The sequence below is a fragment of the Stegastes partitus genome, unplaced genomic scaffold (genome assembly GCF_000690725.1).
Source record: "Stegastes partitus isolate 25-593 unplaced genomic scaffold, Stegastes_partitus-1.0.2 Scaffold5, whole genome shotgun sequence".
Taxonomy (NCBI): domain Eukaryota; kingdom Metazoa; phylum Chordata; class Actinopteri; family Pomacentridae; genus Stegastes; species Stegastes partitus.
This window is the reverse complement of record NW_007577736.1, coordinates 2,068,353-2,091,592: the sequence shown is the minus strand read 5'-3', so window position 1 is coordinate 2,091,592 and position 23,240 is coordinate 2,068,353. Positions and strand designations below refer to the sequence as shown.

Genomic DNA, 23,240 nt, shown 5'->3' with positions numbered 1-23,240 from the left:
ACTTTGGCTCAAACAGCGACAGATGGTGCGATCTGACTCTGATGGACCTTGTCCTTGGAGTTCACCTTTAATGTCTTTAGAGGTTGTTCTGGGCTCTTTTGGTACCATTCGTATTTTCCGTCTCTTCCATTTGTCATCAATTTGCCACATCCAGGGAGGTTGGCTACAGTCCTGTGGATCTTAAATTTCTGAATAATACGTGCAGCTGTCGTCACAGGAACATCAAGCTGCTTGGAGATGGTCTTATAGCCTTTACCTTTAACATGCTTGTCTATAATTTTCTTTCTGGTCTCCTGAGATAACTGTCTCCTTTGCTTCCTCTGGTCCATGTTTAGTGTGGTACACACCATGTCACCAAACAGCACAGTGACGACTTGTAACCCTATAAATAGGTCAACCGACTGACTACAAGTTTGTAGACACCTGTGATGCTAATTAGAGGACACACCTTGATTGAACATGTCCCTATGGTCACATGATTTTCAGTCTTTTCTAGGGGTACCATCATTTTTGTCCAGGCCTGTTTCACGAGTTTATTTTTAAAAATAATTCTGTTAAACCACGTTTCAAAAGCAACGTCTGATTTTCATTGGTTCATTTTCATAGAATTTTTATTTATTATTACTTTTGTCAGATTCAAGTTATTTTCTTTTTTAATCGAGGGGTACCAACTATTTTGTCCACGTGTGTAGATAAATCACAGAAAAAAAATAAAAAAATAGAAAAATAAATCTATTTTGACTGTAAAAAAAAAACGAGGGGGGGGGAGACACAAAAATTATACATCATATCTACATCAAAAATCTGTAAAAAAAAAAAAACATGTGACAGTGAAATTCCACTAATTTGCTGGATGTACATCTGTTAAAATACAATCATTTTACAAATATCTGTTGCCCCCTTTTTTTTTTTAAACAGGATTTTTAAAATTTTGTTTTATTTTTACAGTGTGGACACAAGTTAATTTTAAAAAGGCATCCACAAATCTGAAATAATGAGGGTGTCACCACTCTCTATGACAGGGCCTCAGGTCAGGCAGGGAAGCAGAACCCAGCTTATGGCTCCTATAACGAGTTGATGTTGTGCTCTACTGGCGCAAAATCTCAAACAAAATTTTAATTAAATGACTGCAATCTGGCCAGTTGATTTGGTAGTGCACATTTCCTGACACATTTTTGGTTGAATTGGCACAAAATACAAGGCATGACAAGTGCTTGCTAGCTCTTGGCACAAGCTGCTATCAGGATTTAATTAATGTACCTTTAATTAGTGTTCTCCCATCATCCTTTCGAAAAACTTCCACCACAGATAACCAAAAAAACAAAAAAATCACTGCAACTTTATAACAGAGGATGAACTGCAGCTGCTTCAGTGAGTGACAGCTGATCTTTAGGTTACACTGCGGTTGCCTAGCAACGCCAACTCAGCAACATGGAGGGCTGCGCTGCTTCTGCCTTGCATTCAACACAGTGGTGTCTCCAAAGAGGCGCACTGAGGGGCCACAGCCACCCCTCAAATCTCCCCCTGCACCCCAGATCTGAGATGTCAAGCTCATTCCCCGTATTTCCAACATCTAAGTTTCAGTGAATGCAACTGCAGTGTCCGAGTGCAAGTGAAAGTAGCATTAGAAGACTGTAGCCAAGCCTGTCTGTAAACATCACAAACAAGCGCAAAAGACACAATTTGCGTGCCATTAGTAGGGAGAGGCCTCTCAAAAATCACAAATCAGCTTTCATGTGTGTTGAGTTTTGCCTCATTCAATTTTCTTTCCGTGCTTACATCTATTACTGACTGAAATGTCTGCAAAAATACAACTTTACTACGACAAAGGTGAGTGAGGTCACATTATGAACAGGCAAAACCTTAACAGCAGCTGAACCTTAGTTTGTTTTTGTTTTCTTCTCGTTATAGGAGTTTTCCTTCGGAAATTGTTAAATACCTGCAGCATCAGACAGCAGCAGGATGAATATGAGCGTCTCCAACGACAGAGAGTTGCGCACATTTATGCGCATGACATACCAACAGTAGCTTTATTAATGACTTGCAATTATCACCAAAATGACCTCAGGGTTGATCAGGATCTAACAGTAATTGCACTTTTACGTATAAGTATTTTTTATTAGGGAGATTTTTTCCCCTCCATTTTACAGCAGGACATGTGCAGGGATGACTTTATTGTGCATAAACAAGTGCTGTAGATCCTGAAGTCTCTAATCATTCAAGTATGGCAAAGTGTTGCCAAGTACCAGTGAAAACACATTTTATGGTAACATGGGTTGCTGCAGTTTGTTAAATTATCATTACAATTGGTGTATGTAGTGCTGTAAATTTAAATTAAATAGTTTTCACTTCAAATATGTGGTGCCATCTTTTCTTATGAGCTACTTTGAATGCTAAAAAATAAACTAATCTATAGGTTATTTATTGACTCTTATACTGGCATAGTTTTTAACTAGTGTTTGTACTATGACAGCATGACATCATTCCTGAAATTGGGTAATAGGTTTTTGTTTTTGTGCGCCACCACGAGATTTTCATCTGGGTTTTCCCTTTGAGGGATTTCTACAGGCGCCACCGATTTAAAAATAATAATAACTATAAATAAAATAGTGTAGTGTTTTCTTGTTCGCCTCAAACATTAAAATATGGGTTTAATAAAGTGTTTTTCTTCATAACGTCACCAGAAGCGGCGGTGAATCGGCTCTAGGACCCAGGTGCGCGTCAGCCAGCAGACACCGGTTGATGAGATGCTCCACTCGGCATTACACATCTAATTTACCGACAAAGAGCGGCTGTTCGTCAGGACAGAGTAGTCGGAGGCAAACTTAGTAGTCCGTCACGGTGGACTACTACACCGGAGACAGGGGAGAGCATTTTCCGCCTTCTTTGTCCGTCCGCGTCACCCAGCACCGTGGCAAGAAGACCCGCCGCTTGTCTCACCGGCGACAACCATGAGCCAGAGGTTCACCGTCTCCAAGAGCGACGGCGACCGGCGCCCCTCGGACATCCAGGGGGAGGTGAACCAGCTGTTCGAGGGAGACGAGCCCCAGACCAGCGGCGGCGGCGGCGCGGAGGTGGAGGCTGCAGCCGGTGCCGAAGTGGTGGTGGTGCTGAAAGGTAGGAGACACTCTCACGCCGGCTTCATTCATCCCGCTCGTTAGCTACGAGCTATATGCTAGCAGTCCTGACGCCTGACTGCTGCACGGTGACACCACATTGTCTGTGTGTGACTGGAATTTCTAATAACATGTCAGGGCACAGTCTGGTCAATGACAGAGACGCAGCCAAGCGTCCGTTTGATTTCTCTGCAATATTTGCATTGTTTCAGGTGCATTGCGCAAAATGTTGGAAGTTGCAAGCAGTGTGTTGACAAACAAAAATGGGATTAGTTTTGCTTTGTTTTCAAATCAGTAAAAAAATATATGACTAAGGCATATTGCGTGCATTCTTGGCATGTGTTCAGGTATGTTTATGGCTTAGAAGAGCAGCAGTTTAGTTCCTATATAGTAGCTTATGTGCTCCTTTGTACCCCGATTGAGAGGAAAAATGTGTGTTTTTTAAAGCAAGAAGTCAAACTGAATTCTCCACACTGTGGAAGCAGGAAAACTACTTGATCTTTAAAAGGAGATACCAATGTCAAGTCCATTCCAGCCATATGGCATGGCTTGGAGCTAGAACTAGGTAACAGCTGTATCTTTTTGCCTCTTCTGTGGTTATGTAGCAGCCCAGGATTGTACTTATTTAGTTTATGAAAAACAAGACAGTAAAGGGAATAAAAGGCAGTCAAACCTTTTGTATTTTTATTTCAACAGCTAAGGTATGGCAATTTCCTGTGATGCCCCTTTGAGTAGCCCCCAGCTCTGTCTCAGGAGAACCAGTGCCATTGAGGTTCAATCCTGTCACCAGCTCACCTGATTGAAACAATTGAGATCCTGTCACTCATTGCGCGAACCGAATGCAGCAGTGCAGAACAAATGGCCGCTGAAATTCCCATTGGTGCGCCAGTGGAAGCTGTTACCATTAGTAATGATTAGTATTAGAAAAAGTGCAATCATTCAGGTCCACCAAGTGCAAATAAAGATTTATCTGCAAATGAATCAATATATTTTGTACTGTGCTTAACCTTTGAGGGCTGCTACATTAATGACATTTCATATTAATTGGCCAGGCACCCAAGATTCTCTGCAAATGCTTTTATTGAAGTTCCAGATTAGCTGCCACTTACTTCTGAGTATTACAACTGTAGTTTAGACACTTGGTCTGAGTCTTTGTTCATTTTTTTAAAGCTGCGACCAGCTCTGGTCAAGTAACATGTGTTAATAGGAAAATGTGTACTCTCTACAGACATTTAAGAAAAATCTTTTTAAGCTAACAGTTATATCACTGCTCTCAATCCTTACACTTAATGGTACATATCTACCCTTTTCATAGGATATATTAGCTATTATCCCCTTGTCTTAACATCATTCGTGCTGCACCAGGGTTAAGCAGTGCTGAGAGAGTTTCTATAATAGACCAGATTGCCACTGAGGAGAGCAACAAAAGCTTTTGATTTTCAGTAGAGCACTGTCTTTCATTGCTACAAGTGGCTACAGGAAAAGCCACGAATTACTATAGGAATGCCTCCTCAGCATTTCTCCACTCAAATGCCCGGGTGAGTATCAATCATTCCTCTGGACAGAGAGATGGCAGTGCTGGTTGGTAGGAACAGATCTCACCATCTCCTTACGTTCCCCTTAAGAGCAGGGGGAGCACTTTATTGGAGGGTTTTCCCTCATGTATGCTGTGCCTTGTGGAGACTGATGTCTCTGCATCTATTTTTCCGGTTGCCATGGCAATACAGTACAGTTTTGCTATAGCAGTCTCCCGAATGGTCTTGCAGTGAGGTGAAAAACACTTCAGATTAAGCAAGTACCATTATGAAACCAACCTTTTTTGGTTGTGTGTGGCTAAAAATGGTTGCAGTAGAAATAAAGCATAAACTGCGGATGAATGTTGGATTTGTACATACATACGTTTGAGGGAAATGATGTGGATAGATGATTGTGGATAGGAAACTTCTTGCTTCAACTACAGAAGTACTTATATGGGCTGCTGCTAACAAATATGTTGATTAACAGTTTGTCTGTTTTGAGTAATTGTTTTGTCAGTGAAAGAGATTATGGCATGATTTGGCATTTTATCTTTAAAAATGACTTCAATGTTTCTTTGCATATCAAATTATTTCCTAAATGTTATTTTATTTTTTTTTATTGTCAATCAACTCATTGCTAAATCTACTAATAGCTGCACATAATAATCAATTCAGCAGTACAGATGTGCAACAGAAATTCTCTGACTTTGTGTGTATGTGAAAGTTTAGCTAATACAGAAGGTTTGTGGACATGTAATTCCTGAAGGCATGTGCATAGTCGGAATGTGAATGTGCTTGTGTGCAGGTCGGAATCTGTCAATGTAATTATGTCAGTGTTGGCATTTTCTTGCCACTTTATAATTTCAGTGTCCTCCAAAGCTCCTATGGGCTTGTTCTTATTTTAGCTGACAGACCAGAGCAATACCTAAATTCTTCCCCCTTGGCCGGGACCCATGATCCTGTTTCTATTGATCCAGAGAGAAGTGTGATCTCAGGCGGCTCAGCCAGTCAGTGCGGCTGATGATGACTGGCTGCAGCAGGAAGGAAGGTCTTCGTCTGGCAGCCAAGTGCCCTTGCTGCCCTTGACCTTGCAGTGGTAGGAAGAGATATATCTTTGTTAGATCTGTTGGGCTCAGTGGAATGGGCTGCAGATGGGTTTAGGATGGGCTGGGATTTTCTCAGCAGTTGGCAGAGCGGTGAGGCTTTGAAGCTTGCATGCTGTTCAGAAACCCCACTTTTCGAGTGTTTAAAATCACAGTTGAAGTATTGATATATATTATTGGTGCCCTTGGATAAGTTGTAGTGCCTTGTTGTGGATATAACTTCCATTTAAAATTCATTAATATAAATATTTGAACCTGTGTAATGTATTTTCATTATTATATCATACAAAAACACAAAACAAATGATAAATTATATAAAAACTATAAATGTCACTCACACCACGTTTTTATAAAGATAATTACTGCAAGTAAATGTGTTTACTTATTACCTCAACACACAGAAAAAGCAACAAGAGCATTTATTTAGAGTTGTGTTTCACCTGATGAGGTCAATATTGAGTCCCGTTGTAGCTCGGTTTGCCCTAGCTTTGTAGCCGCTAAGACATATGCTATGATCCCTAAGAATTAGTTAGGATCTACTGTGCGACCACATTACAAATCAAATGTTTTTACAGTAGGAATACAAATTTTGAGCAATTTTCTCAACTGATAATCAGCATCCCTGTCAACTGATATTCGATAAATTAATAAGACGCAGTATCATTATTCTGTGTCCTGATGAAACTACTTGAATTGCGGTCTTAATGGCCCATGATATAGCAGAAATCCTTCTGCCGAGTAGGCATTAAGCATCACAGGTGGCTTTCTCATGGTGGCACTTTAGTTGCTAAACTCCCACAATGTGCTCTGCTTGCCAACATGGAACTAATCCAGGTTACAGTAAGACCAGGTACTAAACTGAATCTACATTTTCTGACATGCGTGTCCTTCAGTTTTTGCTTTATCGGTTAATATATTTTTAATCAATTAGGGAATTCATTGATTAAAAATGTATCATTTACATTCCTAGTGTATAACTTGCTTGTATTAGGGACTCAAAGATGGCACCTGCTCTCATGATACATGAGCAAAAAAAGTTTCCAGGTTCCCCCGTTGGCCCTGCACACACTCTATCACAGACATCTGTTATCTGATGCTGGAAAGTTATAGTGAGAGGGTGTTTCTGAAGCTGTCAGTGTTGCAGTTTGGGCAGACCATAAATCTAGTTGAACTCCTATCGTTTTAAACCTGCTCCTGTTTTTTGATGTTAGGTCAGATAGTGTACAGTGGCTTTATCAAAGCTTTTTGTCCTTAAAACAGCTGCCTTTTTAGGCTGTAAATTATGTTGATAACAACTGTGAGAGTAACGTTTTGGACCATAAATCCGAAACAATTAGCTGAAAGATGTTAAGCATTCTGTAGAGTGTTTACAGCAGAGTCAGGGGAAAACAGCAGACTTGAATGATAATTATCTGGGGGTGTGTCACTTTGAGCAAGACCTTTCATATTCCATACACACATAATCATTTGATCCATTGTCAATATAAAAATATTAGGAGCAAGTTTATGGTAAGAGTTTAAGCTGCTCAAATCATTTGAGTAGCTCACTGTAACTGCCTACATGGAAAAAAAAAGTTTTTATATGCTGGGCTCTGCATGTCTGAATCATTCTGAGTGGTCTCTTTTATAACAGAGTTTATTATTGATGTGCTCCTCAGCCTTAACCCCTGAGGTCTCCAGCCAGGCTGCAATTGTAATTCTGTGTATGAGCATGTGTGTGTACTCATGGCTGAGTTACATTAATGTACTAACAGCAGCTATTGTAGCAGAAGAGCTTAGAACTAAAACACAGACATTTGATGTTAATAACCGTAACTCAATTTGTCCTCAGTGTTTCGGTCCATGAGCAGAAGGGCCGACTTGGCCGAGCTTTAATCTGTGTCGGGGTGTTCTCTTTCCCTCTAGGCAAATGCAGTCCAGAAGAGAATGACACAGTAAGAGAGCACAGAGAAAACAGCCGTAATCACAAAACAACACACTCCAGTAACCTCATGGCAAAAACAGAGACTGGTAATCTTTTCCTCCTCTCGAGTTGATAGCCCATCTCTACACAAGACATAAAGGTGTGTGTGTGTCTGTTTGTGCCACTTGGTATGTGTCATCACTTCCTCATATGTATTTTGAATCAGTATACAGAACTATCTATGTGTGAGGAACAGTTGCATAACGTAAGTGTGCTGTTTCCAATGCACTTCCTTTCACTCTACTTTACACAGTGCTACTCTGTTTTCAGCTTGTTGTTGTGTCATTGTATTTATTCTGGCATTTTTCCATGAAACGAAGAGCAGAGCAGACCTGATTTGCATTATTAAAGGAAAGGCCAGTAATATTCAGTGTTTTTCCTTTTGTCAACAAAACAAAAAATGTTCTAGTCTGCCTCTTGCTGTTGTCTGACTTTTTCTAGCTTGTCTAGCACAAGACATAGATCAATATGATAGGTTTGTGAATACATAATTTCATTTAAAAATAAATCTTATATTTGTAATCTGCCTATAAACATTTCAATTTTGTACAGGGGCTAAGGGATAGAGGAGGCTAATTCAAATATTTCTGAAAATATCTGTGCACTGTAGTTTTGCATTTGTTGGAGACTTTTTTCAGCTGCACATTTGGTTTACTGTTTTAGGCAGCAGGACTCAAAATGTACTGCAGTGGCTGTTTTCACACTGTAGCAGTGATAAAGCATGTCACTCTGTGCAAAGGTGTGGCTTGTTGATGTATTTTTTATATTTCACAGCGGAGGTCTGTGGAACACAGAAAAAAAATGACTACCTGTTCAAAGTAGAGATTCATTCTTGGTATTGGCCTTTTTTCATGGGATCATTCTTCATAAGAAAAATACAGAACAGCTGCAGACTTATCCTTGAAGATACTTTATTATTAATAATATGGATGTTCACTCAAATTTGACTGAAGTCCTTATCTGGCAGTGACTGCCAGCGATTGTTCCTCCATGATAATGGACTGTTGGCCGACTAGACGGAGGATTGTTTGTGTGTTTATTCAGACTTTCCTGCCCTTGTGCTGTAATGAATGCCATGTAAATAATAGACAGCCTATTTGATATAGAGGGGTAGTCCGATGGTGAACAAAGATATGGAGGCACAAAGGCCTATTGTGGATGACTGCTGTTCTAGGTTTAATATAGTGGGGTGGCTTTTTTAGTCTCTTCTGGGAAAGGGACAATGCGACCACCTGATTAGGATTTTATGTGTTGTTTATCAACCTCCTTTGTGTAACCACATGGTATCTTGTCCTGAAGGGAGAAAAGTTTGACTATATTAATGTATTTTTTAACTTCACGTTTCCCTTGCATCTATTGGTTATTTATTGCTATAAACTTTACGTATTCATGTCATTCGAAGGCAAAAGCCGAAGAAAATAAAGTAATTGTCAAACTTTATAGAAAGGTCTGTATCTCCCCTCTCACAGCAGTGCTAAAAGGAAAAAACAAAATGTGGATGCAACACAGTGCCTTATTACAATGCCAGTTCTCATTAAGGAGTCACATCTGAGTGTTTTGTCTTTTCTCCTTCCTTGCAGAAACAAAGGTTTCTAATTGACAAGCAGGAGAGTAAAAGAGGAGTATGAAACCGAAAGACAAGTGTGAGAGTGAAAGAGATAAGCCGTTCGCAGAGGAAGGCAGCATCTTTGATCCAATAGTCTTTACACACCAAGGTCAGGGTGGCCTCCTGACCTGCACACTGAGCGGAACACGAGACACTCACCCTTGAACATAGGATGTAGTTGATGTATTGAATGTCAAATGCAAATCTGAGAATTGTATGCATAGAAACTAAATAGGCAATCAACTGAAAAGTTTGCATCACAGTCCGCAAAAAACTAAAAAAAAACTAAAAAAAAAATTGAATGTTTTTTGAACAGCAGTTTTTTAATTTTTTTTTTAATCATACCAAAACGACGACCGTATAAACCCAGATCATGTTTCCTGTTAGTGAATGAACATTCCAACACTTTTACTTCTACAAAAAATTCTAATTCTACTTTCACAAAAAACATCACAAGCAGTTATTCCAGTGGTGACTTTTCAAACACCTCCCACTTGAAACCCAAAAAAAGAGATTAATTTTGAAATTTGAGATTGAGATTTTTTTTTTTTTTTTGGATGGCAGTAATTTTTTTTATTGTTGAAATAGTTACAACAACAGTGCAGACATTTAGCAACATGGGCCTATAGAGTGTTGAATTTACTGTTAGAAAAGCTGCTACAAGATCAACTGTACTGTCTTCCTTGTTTTTGCATTTTATAGATATACATATGAAGTCATGGAAAAACTATTAGACCACCCTTGTCTTCTTCAATTTCTTGTTCATTTTAATGCCAGGTACCACTAAAGGTACATTTGTTTGGACAAATCTAATGATAATAACTAAAATAGTTCGTACGAATTTTATTTAAGAGCTGATATCCAGCCATCTTCCATGGTTTTCTTGATAATACCCAAAATCACTTAAGTTCTTACATCAATAGCTATGACATTGTACTGCCAAAAACAGTGCTTTTAGGCATTCCATGTTTTCTTTTCTGTCTGTTTTAGTCACATGATCCACACAGGAGTTAGTACTTGATTGCATAACCATTGTTTTTGATGACTGCAGCCATGCGTCTTGGCATGATCTCCACCAGCTTCAGACATTGTTCTGCTGTCACAGCAGTCCATTCCTGTTGCACAAATTGAAACTAATTTGCTTTGTTTTTGGGCTTGTGGTTCTCCATTTTGCATTAGATGATTTTCCACAGGTTTTCAATTGGATTTAGATCTGGTGATTGAGGCCAAGGCATGGTTTGGATGTTTTGGTTCTCCATCCAGGCTTTAACTGACCTCGCAGTGTGTCAAGGGGCATTGTCTTGTTGGAAAATCCAGTCATTCGAGGCAGGAAAGAGGTTTCCAGCTGATTGCATTTGGCCTGTTCCACCTATACTGAAACAACCCCAGATTGTCACTGATCCACCCCCATGTTTTACTGTCGGTCAAGACAGTCTGGTTTGTAAGCTTCTTCAGGCTTCCTCCTAACCAGTAAGTTGGCTGGAGTGAGCATCAACTGAAAATTGGATTCATTACTGAAGAGAACCTTAGCCCAACCATTCAACAGTCCAATCCTTGTGATCCCAGCAAAGAGTAACTGGGCTTTCCTCTGCCTCTCTGTTGATGAAGGGCTTCTTCCGTGCCCTGTGTGACTTCAGACCAGCTTCAAGAAGTCTGTTTCAAACTTTCCTTGCCGAACAAGTCACATTTCTCGACAGTGCCCACTCACTGTTAAGGTCCCTGTTCCTGGAGGTCTGACGGCGATTCCTGATCCAGGAACAGATGAGCGCATGGTCATCTTGTGAGGTAGAAAGACGTTTCCTACCGCGACCAACTAGAAATTTGGTAGTACCATGTTGGCCTTGTTTTTTTTTTGTGGTGGCTTGTTTTTTCTTGGTGGATCCTTTCTTGGAAATCTTCAGTTTTTTCGCTACATGTCTCTCATGCCAATTTCCAGCAGTGCCAAGATGGCTGCCTTTGTGGCTTCACGTAATTCTTTTGTTTTAGGCATTATGTGAGAACTGACAACTTCTGAGTTGTGCCACGGCTTGAATGTAAGCAGGAGACCACTCCAGGCCTTTGCATGTGCAGTGCTGCTTATGATATGAAATGGCCTCTTGTATACCCTGGGAATACAAGTAAGCGTAAGCATGTCAAATAGGACATACAGTATTATGTAATCAGCTGCATTTTTTGTTGTGTTCATCGTATTCTTCGGGTAATATACCTTTAGTTTTACCAGGCATTAAAATGAACAAGAAATTGAAGAAAGCAAGGGTGGTCTAATATTTTTTTTCCATTACTGTGTTTTTATTTTTTTTTACTGCCAACTAATTAGCAGATTTTTTTTTTCAATTAAGTGATTCATGTTTGATCTTTAAAATGTCAGAAAATAATAGTAAACATAGGCCATAGTTTGTGGCATCCTCAAAAAAATGTGTTTTGTCAGCTCCAAAACTTCATTTTGCACCTATATTTAACAAAGAACAATAAACAAACAAAAAAAACCTCCTCACATTAGAGAAACGGGAGAAGTACCTCATAATTTTATGCCAGTCGACTAATTGTTTATACCATCAGTCATTTCAGTTCTATTCATGCTGCTTTGAAACTCCATATATCAAAATGGTACTTGTCAGAGCTTTTTTTTTTCGCTATGAAGTTTTGCTAGTTGTTTATAGCGTTTAGTCTCATATGGACCACCTCTCTAATGTTGAGGGTAGAGATAGCTGTTACAAAGTTCTTCTCCGTGAAATGTGATATTTTGTCTGCCCCTGTTGTTAATGTGGACATAAAGAATCAGTCATGGGTGCAAAATAATAAACTCAGACATCTGTAATTATAGGCTGCTCAAATGCTTCAAAATCATAGGACTCATAGCAGCTTAATTAGATTTAAATTACATATGAAGATAACTTTACCTAAGGCCAAGCAGAAGATGATTTAAGGTTGTCTGCTCAACAATGCCCTGCTTCTTGCTTTCAGTGGCACGTTCAGTGGTTGCACTTTCCTAACCGCAGCTCCAGCGCTCTGCCGTGTACGTATTTTAACCCATGTGCCAGTGTTTGTGTATGTGTGAATGTTTGTGTTAAATCAGAGGTGGGGATGGTGAGTGGTTTGTCTTCTCAGCACCTGATCCCTCCTTTTATCCAAGGTATCTCAGTTTTACTGCTGTTGCTGACTGACATCTGTGTTCCAGCGCTGCGCTGTATCTTAAGTCATCCAGGCTACGGTTGAATATTGCCAGTAATGAAAACAAAACCAAAGAAAGGTAGTCACAATACTTCAGTGATTTGTCCTAAAAACGTTGCAGAGATATATACCACATTGGAACAAAGATAGGACAACCTCCATTTCCAGCATCTTTTTTTAAGAAAAAAATATTTTGGAGAAAAGGAAAAATGTTCACACTTGTCCTGCTGGGAAAGCTTCCCAGAGATACCAAATCTGGACAAACCATGCTTTGTTGGGTGACAGTTCCAGTGAAGTTTATTCAGACAAGATGGCTGTGTTTTCAGTGTTGATGAAAAGAACAAAAAAAAAAAAGAAACACATCTGCTTTAAGATTGCTTTAATGGTTAATTGAAGTGCTCATTATGAATTTGTTGCACTTGTTTTAATTTGGGCCTACATTTAAATAGAATGCTTATGAGTATACGTGTCAGAGTCTTATTATCATCATTACATTTCTGTGTATTTATTTATTTATGTGTCTATGTATGTATGTATTTGACCTGCAAGTATTGACACCTAATTATAGGTACAAATGATTTAGTCTAGTATTTTGTGAGTTTTTGACTGAGCAACCATAACACCCTGTAAGGATGTTTGAGTTGAGCGGGCCAGAACTTTTGGTTGAGAAGTCTCAAAGATCCTCAAAAGATGCTGTCACACAATATGGTTTGTACTTGATTACATGACCTACCCTGTGTGGTGTGAACTATTTGGTGTTTCCAGTTAGCTGGTGTTTGCTTTGGTCCAACATGGGAGAAATGACCACCCCTCATTTTGTACATAGAAGCTCCATTACACCTCCCTTCATTTATCTCTATAGTAGCTATAAAATGTATTCACTCCCTTTGGAAGATTTTCCTTTTATTGCTATTCCACATTGAATCGTGGGCACTGAATACCCCTTGGAGTATAGTTAAATCCATGATTAAGAAATGGAAGGAATATGGAGCATGCATAAATCTGCCTGAGGGACTGTGCAAGAAAGAGATTAGTGAGAGAAGCCACCAAGACACCTATGACTCTTCTGAAAAGTTACAAGCTTTTGTAGCAGAGTTGGGAGAGACTGCATACAGCAACTGTTGCCTGTTCTTCCCCAGTCAAAGCTTTATGTGAGAGTTGCAAAGAGAAAGCCACGATTAGAAATAGTTTATAGTGAATTTCGACTAGGGAACACCAGAAGGCATGCGGGAGACTTTAAAGTCAGCTGGAAAAATGTTCTTTACTCGCATGAGACAAAATTAAGCTTTTTGGTCATTAGTACAGACGCTATGTTTGGTGAACACCAAACATTGCACATCATCAGAAACACACCATCCTCACAGTAAAGCATGGTGGTGGCAGCATCATGATGTTTGGATGCTTCTTGGCAGCAGGTCCTGAAAGGCTTGGAAAGGTAGAGGGTAAAATGAATGCAGCAAAGTTATGAAAATTATGACATCCTGGATGACAACCTGATGCATGCTGCAAGAGAACTGTGACTCAGGATAACTTTTTTTCCATGTAGACAATGACCTGAAGCATACAGCCAGAAGTACACAGAGATGGTTTAAAGACAACAAGGTGAACGTTAAGGTGTGACCGAGTTAGTGCCCAGACCTCAATATAACTGAGAATTTGTGGCTTGACTTGAGAAAGGCTATTCACTGATAATCCCTGTGCAACCTGAGAAGAAAAACATGTTGAAACTGCAGGGTCCAGATGTGCAAGGCGGATTAAAAACCATTCACACAGGCTCAATGCTGTAATATGAGGCCAAAGGTGCATCTACTAAATGCTGACTTGAAGTGGGTGATTATTTATGCATTTTTGTCAGATTTTACATTTTTAATTACTTTGTAGAAATCTTTTTTTTTTTTTTAACCCTTTACATGAGTCTTTTTTTTGTAAAATCTTTTCAAAAAATCCAAATTATGTTAACCATGATTCAATGTTGAAAAGCAAAAAAGGGAAACTTTTTCATGGCTCATGAATACTTTTTATAGGAACTGTATATACAACATTTGGATTAAATAAGAAAAAGCACACTTGAGTCGCATTTCGTCTCAGGCAGATAAAAATAATAAAAGTTGAAAATGGTAATTACAACTGAAAAAAAAATCTTGATTTTAGTTTTTGGCCATATCACCAAGCCCTGCATGGTCCATTTGGCTAGGCTATAGTTTTTACTTTTTTCAAGAAGCTCTTGTATGATTTTAGCAGTGTGTTGGATTGTCTGATTGTTTCTGAAATGTTCCTCTTCTGCCAAGCTTCTCAAGGCTAAAAGGCATCTTGTCAGCCTATATTTTGTATCCAAATGCATTGTGCCATCTGTAAATGTCATCTTCCCAACACCTTTTGCACACGCATAGCCCCATAGCATCACATCTGTGCTTTACTGTTTTCCCATCAGTGTCGAGACTATGAATCCACAGAGATAGTCCTGGCCGGGTTCACGCCAAACACGCTGGCCCCGGTCTGAGTCGAATAAATTCACCTTGATCTTATTCGACCCAAGAATCTTCCACTAATATTTGTTAGGCTTGTTTCATGTTCTTTAACCTTTAATCTTGTTGAATCTTGCAGTTTTGTGCCCAAGATCTTGCAAAGGTTTTTTTCTTGAACTCCAATCATAGCGGTATGCAATGTCCTTTCCGCTGTCTGAGCTCACACAAACCCTGATTTCCACTGATAACCCCTGTGCCAAGTCTGACGCACTTTGCTGTCTGTTTATCAGAAGATGAGGAGGAGGACGACCACTGCAGCTCTGATTAATGGTACTGTGGCTTGCCCTGTGCCTCCTGATTACTGTGCCACTGTGTTTCTACTGATTTGTTGTTTACCAATGATCTCCCTGTATCCTTTTCCATCTTTGTTAAGACGTGCAATCATAATTTTCAGTTTCTCTTGCAATTCTTTTCCATGTGGAGTCTTGATGCAGATATGAGGATAAACGCAGAGCACAGGTCCAGATTTGAGAAAATTCTGAATTTTACAGGTGTTTTATAATCATGTTCATGTAGTTAGGTTAATTGGAAATCATAGGTGTACTTAATGTTGTTGTAGTTATCACAGGTTTGCTAATTGCATGCCAGTGGTCACAGTTGTATTCGCTTTTGTTGCGTTGCATTTCTACTTTGAGGCATGTTTTCAATCTAGTCTTTCTAAAGTATTTGTTTTTCATTGCTCTTAAGCGGGAATACTTGTCAACCTAGACATAATACATTAATTGGGGGAGGATACAAACTTTAATTGTTTGACATTTGAGTAATACTACACATTTGTGTATTGGGTTCTGTTGTATACTGTATACTGTGTTTCTATGGGCTGAGGACACATTTTTAACCTTTCGCTTACCTTTCTTTGTCTCCCTGCAAATCTGTCCTCCTCCTGCGGTAATGCCATTAAATGGTGGAAATTTTCTCCTTCAGAGGAACCATTGATTTGTAATCTAGGTAGCCATTAAATGCCATAGCTTCTGAAACATCACTCACCCTCTTACTCCTTTTTCTGTCAGTGGACAAACCATCAATTCACTGTCGATCAATACAACTCATAAACCATTACCTATGTGTGTCCAGGCCCTATCTATTTTTCAAAAGAGCTGTTTAAATTAAATTAAATGATCACAGACGATAGCTCAGAGGAGGGGATGCTGTGTGGAAGTGTGATGACATTGAGCAGACAGCAGAGGGCAGTCTATGTACTGTTTTATTGATACAACACTGCTGCTGAATGCGTTGGTGCTGAGTGCTCGAGGTATCTCAGTGGAAACCTTCACCAAAAAAAAAGAAACTGAAATATGTTAATGCTCATGTGACATATATTTATGTGCTGTTTCTTGCATATGTAAGATGCGTTAATATGAATTAGCAGGTTGAACTTGAGAAATGAATTGCTCTGCAGTAACTCAGACTCTTGTGCTACTCTGCTGAGACAACAGGGGGCAGTTGTGTCCTTTCTCTTTATGGAGACTGCCAGCATCTACGTATATCCCCCTTCAGTCGAAATCATGTGGTGGAAAAACCTGATATGAGAGATCAGGAACCCAACGAATTACACAACAGTCTGTGTTGTGTGTATGACGGAAGATGCTTGTTAAGTATATGGCAAGTGAGGAGAAAGTGTGGGTGTGCTTTTGGGCTGTGAGGATGAGAGCAGGAGAAGCAAGATGCAGGGAGAAAAGAGAGCAGGGAGAGAGGGGGTGTAAACCTCCCTTAGCCCAGAAATCCTCGTGCCGTTATGTAACTGTGTCTGCAAACAGGGGGAGGTGTGTGTGTGTGTGTGTGTGTGTGTGTGTGTGTGTGGGATTGTGACCAGTTGATGGAAAGTGACAAAATCCTCCTCACATGCAGGCAGGCTGCAGGGCAGAGACCTCAGTGACACTAACACGGGAGGAACAGGGGGTAGGAGAGGAAGTATCAGCAGGGAGAGGTAGAGCTTTCTCCTTCTACTACGTAGCTCTGACAATGGCACATCCATCACAGGGCCACAGATCCAGTAACTTGGCTTCTTTCTGTGGCACAGAAGCTGATCTGCAATCTTTACACTCGAGATTTCTATCTTGTCTGCTCTCTCACAGTCACAATAATATAATCCCACACCAATTTACCATGTGTATTTGTGTTCTTTTTTTTATTATTATTTTTTAGGCTGTTTTCTGAAAAAAAATGTTATGACGATCTGCTCACACTGTGTCGTGGAGTAACAGTTTGCCTACTTAGGATTTATTGTAATGTTTATGAAGGCCTAAACAATAAACTTAGTAATTGAAATAAAAATGTTAAAAATCCACTGCTTTCAACCTCTAAAATGGCAATAAATGGTTTTTCGTAGTTGCTTTGATTTTAAACTGATAACCTTTTGGTTTGAGTCAAAGCAAGCTATTTTTAGGAGTAAAAGATGATTCTGGGCAAGTACCAAAAGATGAACTGAGACATAGATCTGCTGACAGTTTTGGTTAGTTGTTTGTATAATTTGTTTCATCCTAATTTTTTTTTGTACCGTAATAATCTCACAGTTTGACTTTTAGGGCAAAACAACCGAATAACAAATGGGATCATCATGCAGTTGAATAGGAAGAAATAATGTGGAGTTTCTGTGTCTAATTCCTGTGAAGGAAATCCGTCTCAGCCTCTGTCTTTCCCGCTTTTTTCTTTGCCTCCCAGTGACTTGTCTGTATTGTGTATTTGATTTTTTTTTGCATTGCACATGTCACTGACAGCGCATCATGGTGTTGCAGTTAGTTTCATCACTCTGAATTTATTTATTAGTCTTGTGGGATCAGCCCTCAGCTCAGCACCATCAGGATCTCTGAGCTGCCAACCCTCTCAGGACTCCTCTGCTCACATTTAACAGCTGAACCAATGGAGGACAATTCACCAAGCACTGCTGTGTAGTAAAGTTTGTCATATTTCCCGGGAAAAAAAAAAAGAAGATATTCTCATCTGCATTTTTGGGGATGTAAAATGGAACAATGACTAGGGAAAAGATTATTTTTTTAATAGGTCAGTATGATAATTTACTTGGCATAGGTTGCCAGAATAAATCACTGCCGCCAGAATGTGTGAGCTTGTGTTTGTGTGTCTGTGTGTTATTTTGGTCTGATTTGGAGAGCAGCACACGCTCCATCTACTAAGGCGATGGAGGGAGAGAGCAGAGGGCCAGAGATGCAGGTCATGGATCCCCATGGGGCTGGGCTGGTATTCAGGAATTATACCAGGCCTTCCGCTCCCTCAGGACCGCTGCACACTGTTCGCTCTGTGTCTCTGTCTCTCTCTTGCAGGAAACAAATTTGGCGTTTGGAGTGGGGCCGGGGCATAGTTTGAGTTTTTGAAAAGGTGAACTGTAAAGGAAGATATATGATGTAAGAGTAGCGCCGCTAGCTAATTGAATTTTAAGTATGTTCTCTCAATTAGAATTTTTGTGTTTTGAATTATAATTACCTTTTTTTTTTTTGGCAAGCTGGCTAACAGGCTGTTTGCCATAGTGCTGCAGAAGGGAGAAGGATGTATGTGCCTCACTGGAGCTGTTCCACAGCCCAGTTCTTTCCACAGTCCAAAGGTTCTGTCAGCTCGTTGCACTCGGTTGGGGGGGTGCACACTCTCCATCACCATTACCATGCATGCCACTGCTGTGGCGCAATGTCAAGAGGGTGACTGCAGAGCAGGCCTGAGTCAAAAGGCATTTCAAAACTCTTCTCGTTGTATTACAGCCTCAAGGGCAATAAAAGGGAATTAATATCTTTAAAAATCAGTTGTATGCTTTTCTGGCAGTTCAGCACCTGTTTTCATGTCATGTGGTTTTCCAAAAGAGGTGCTGCTCAGTTTAAAATAGTACCTGAAACTGTTTCTGATACTGAGAGTTTGTCAGACGCCAAGCCTGATCACTGTCATTCAAACATGTGCCACTTATAGGCCAGAAAGGTAATTACATGTGTAGTCTTGGACTGGCTGGTGTTGGTTTGATCGTCTTACCTGTTTAAAAAGAACATTATTACACTGTATATAGTGGGCTTTTTATTTATTCATGTATTCATTTTATTCAAATGCTGCTTCATGGAATTGCAGCAACACACAAAAAAACAAAACAGTACCAGCAATATACTTTTCAACACTCCCTTTTTATGCAAGCGTACACGTGCATGTGGCCATGCATGCATTAGCATATATATACATATTCACTGCAGTAGTAATGGTTAAAACAATGGAGCACATGGAATAAATTGCATAAATTGGTTTCTAAGTCCAGCAGTATGGAGTATGAACAGTTCGTGGCTACCAGTGGATTTAATAAGATGTTGTAATACTTTGTAGTTTGGTTAGATTGATATGATTTTTGCAGTGTGACACACATTTGTAGGTGTTGTGTTTTTAAAGTGCTGAAGCCTTAATATAATACAACATATGGATCATAATAATCATAGTTAGTAGCTATAGCCTTCTAACCATTGATCATTTGTTCACCATCTGCAAGGTTCTAAAAGTGCATCCTAACCCACAAAATACAGGAAAAGACTTGTTTTTAGGAATTTAAAAAGAATCTTAACCTTATATTGACCACAACCTGTAAAAACAGGTTTATTGTTCTTTTTAACTTTATTTTTACTTTCAGAATTTGAACAGCTACACAATCTCTCAGTGACATGAAATGTCAGATATGGAAAAAGTATGAATAGATCCTGAACTGACATGCTGGTTTCTTTCACCATCAAACAGACGACTGTGGAGATTATTGTATGGAAATACTCCTGCAAGCTTTTGAAAACTTTATTTTTGGCTATTTTGTTGCTAATCATCAGTTGCTTGCATAATATCACAGCGTCTCTGACATGTTGTAATTACTTTTGTCTTCACATAAAGCACTTCTCTTACATTACTTGACATGCAGTGTCTGATACTGCCTTCAGTTGCGCGTAAAACCTCAACATCTGAGTTATAAAGATGTTAATGTGACCTGACATGCATTGTTCTTTTAAATAAACATGTTTGTTTCCTTTAGACTCAAGCAATGCCAAGCTATTTGATTTTATTGTAAGAGAATAAACAGAATTGATCATCATAGCTGCTGTAACTGCTGATTTAAAACAAAGGCAAACATTTGCGTCAACTAAAACTTAAATATAGAAGTTGTGTAGAGAGATATACAAACGATAAACATAAAGATACTAACTTATCACATTCACCATCAATTGTTTATTTAGCTTCCAGCCTCTTTACCTCATAAATGTCACATCACAGTAGCTCAGACACTTTAACTTGCCTTATGTATTTGCCACTTTAGTGGGTTGTTTATGTGTGCTCAGCTTGTACTATAATTATGATATTTCCTAGAGCACTTGAAGACAGGCCAGGCTACCCTCAATGATCCACTCATGCAAGATGGTGAAACGTGTAATTTTAAGCTTTAAGGTGAGCAAAGTTATGATAAAGAGTGACTAGATTCAAGCCGTGACTGCAATATGCTCTCGAGAGAACTGTTTACTGGAAAGAGATCTTAAGATTGAAAATGATGCTGCAGACATCGCGACCGACAGAATTGAGCACATTTTGAGCCCCCAGGCAACAGGCACATTAACAATGATTAGAGTGAGGCCACTAACCAACCTCCCCCAAATCTGAGCTGAAACAATAAGTTGTCCAATCCATGCGCTGTTTTTTAAGCAAGAAACTACAAAACCTCTCCTGTTCTAGCTTCTCAGATGTAATTATTTGCATGTTATCTTTGGCTTTACAGCATTGTTTACATCCATGTTGACTAACTAGCTTTTCCTTTCTGTCTTTGCTAACACTTCATATCATATTCATATTAATTTCTCGTTATTATCAGTGTCAAACAAATGGTAGGACTGTGCATTACATCATTAATCTCTGTGTGTACATCAATGGTGTGTTAATGTGTGCAAGCATGTCACAAACAAAATGAGGTTCCAATCATAGGAGAAGTCAGTAGAAGTATGTAGTTTACAGGCTCTACAGTATATGATGCCAACTCTCTTTAACCCTTATTGTACTCCCTTGCAGATGCACACAAGGACAGGTGTGGATACATTGAGTTGTTGTTGTTGCACTACTGTCTAGTCAGCTTGGTGGACTTGGTTCCATTTATGTGCAGCAGATCTACGGATTCTGCAAATGCACAGTGCTATCATGCGCACTACCACACTTGTAGCCTAGTTTGGGCTGCATGTGGACGTTCAATGTGGGAACTCTGTAAGTAGAAGATATGACGAAATTTAAAACACGTGGACGGTCTGCAGAAAGTATAATGATTAATTTATGGTTTCCGCATTACCAGTGTGTCAGTGCGTTGATCTGCTGAGCAGATGGTCGCATTGCACCTCGTATCAGGCACAGAAATACACACAGGGCTCCCTTGGACTTCTGAAAGACTGTGACTTTGCACTTTTTGCAGGGTATAGCAGCTAGTTACAGATTGAGCTGTAGCACAGTGTCAATCTGATTGTTCCTGAGGTGAGGTCAGGCACAGTGGGCAGACATAGCACAGGATTTCTGTAGAATCTGGAACTTCCTACTGCGTTTGACTGCTGTTGATGGAAAGTATGTCCAAATCAAAGCACCTCTGAAGTCCTGCCGGGACTACTTCAAGTTTAACTCTTTTAACGATGAATTATAAAGGTATAGATGCTGGAAAAACTCTTTGAAGTCTCGCCTCTTAACTGGCACTTGTTTTCAGCACCATTTGTTATTGTGACACATATGCAGTCTGTGTGGTCAAATTTTGGCCAGCATGCGGACATTGACAGAGGTGCTAATGCGCACCCTTGTGGACTTGGGTGGATTACGAAATTTACGTTGTGTGTACCCTCATGGAAAATGTGAACTGACCTTAACACTGGCTTTACACCCTTGATTCAGACTACCCCACCACCACCACCACCACCACCACCACCATGACCCCTCAGGAAGAGCAACAGAGAAGGGTTGTCTTCTTCAAAACAGCTCCATCCCACTGGAGGTCAACCCCTGGCAAACTTCAATTGCAGTTTATGTTTGCCGACAAGATATTTTGAAAAATATTAGCATGTGTACATATAAAGCAGAAAAAAAAGACAACAAAAAAAAAACCTAGATTTGAGTTTTGTTGTTTTTTCTCATCAACAGCAATGTAATAAATTTAGAGTGATAAATGTTGTGTGATACAGAGTAAAACAGCGAATTCTGCGAATAGAAAAGCTGTTGCAAAATTGTTATCAAAGTAGTCGGCAGTTATAGTTAAAATCAGTTGTCCAAAATCACAATTTTTGTTATATCTGTGCAATTTGTGACACGTTTCTTATTTTGTCCTGCCTCTAACCCACACATCCATTCATGTATTCTTCTACTAAGTTTACATAGACACATGGCCGCTATCCATTTTGGCTATCTGCCCCTCAGTTGCTCTAAGAGTGGATTGAGTCATGACAACTCATTAATCCTCTCCCTTTCTTTGTCTCGCTGTTGTTTGCTCTCTTTCTCACCTTCCCTTTTCATGTCTCTGTGACCTTCGTTTTATCTGCCTGCCAAGAGCCCGAGTGCTTCTGGAGCCACTGTAACGACAACTATTCGAAGAAGGCACATTATGATCCTCTCTTTCCGCAGTCATTTGTTTTCTCCCCATGTGCTTGTTGTCGGCCAGGTAAACTGCAGACATTACAGCTCTGCCGCGTGTGTAGTCTGTCTTTATCACCGGTCCACCTGATGGGTAGTTAACGCGTCTCTCAATCATTTTTAAGTAGGATTTTCACACATGGCACTTTTTCATGTGCGTCCAAATCCTCTCTCTCTTTTTTTTTTTTTTTTCCCTTTTTCCTTCCCCCTAACCAACACATCTCTCTCTCTCCTCACGTTATGTTCATTCAGCTCGGGGCCACTTTGCCTGTCTGGCCTGCTGAATGGATGGCAAAACTCACTAGTGTGTGAATGGATGTTTGGTTGGCTTGCTTTGTTAATGGTGTGTGGAGACGATGATAGGTAGACTGCGTTGCCTGCATTTCGTGTGTGCAGTCAAAGAGCGCACAGATGTGTGTTTGGTTGTAGCAGCAGGGATCAGGCCTGTCTCTGTGAATAACAAGGTGAAAGGAAAAGTGAAATACTGACATCTTGGATTTTAGCCATTACCACCCACCCCACCTCCCACCCCAATTGTCAGCAGCGTGAGCTAAAGCTAGATGGATGGCAAAAAGGCTTATTGAGCCTCTCTCTCTCTCTCTCTCTCTCTCTCTCTCTCTCTCTCTCTCTCTCTCTC

At 39.8% G+C, this 23,240-nt stretch overlaps 2 protein-coding genes across 2 annotated transcripts in view; both read left to right on the top strand.

Annotated features, from left to right (window-relative positions):
- The window catches only part of LOC103356200 (adenosine receptor A1-like), a 711,380-nt gene that overhangs the window by 9,776 nt on the left and 678,364 nt on the right, over window positions 1-23,240 (top strand). The gene's annotated exons all lie outside the window — the stretch shown is intronic.
- slc12a5a (solute carrier family 12 member 5a) overlaps window positions 2,952-23,240 on the top strand; it is a 163,200-nt gene continuing 142,911 nt past the window's right edge. The window contains exon 1 of the mRNA XM_008279992.1: window positions 2,952-3,117. Within this exon, the coding sequence (XP_008278214.1) occupies window positions 2,952-3,117 (166 nt within the window). The remainder of the gene's footprint in view (window positions 3,118-23,240) is intronic.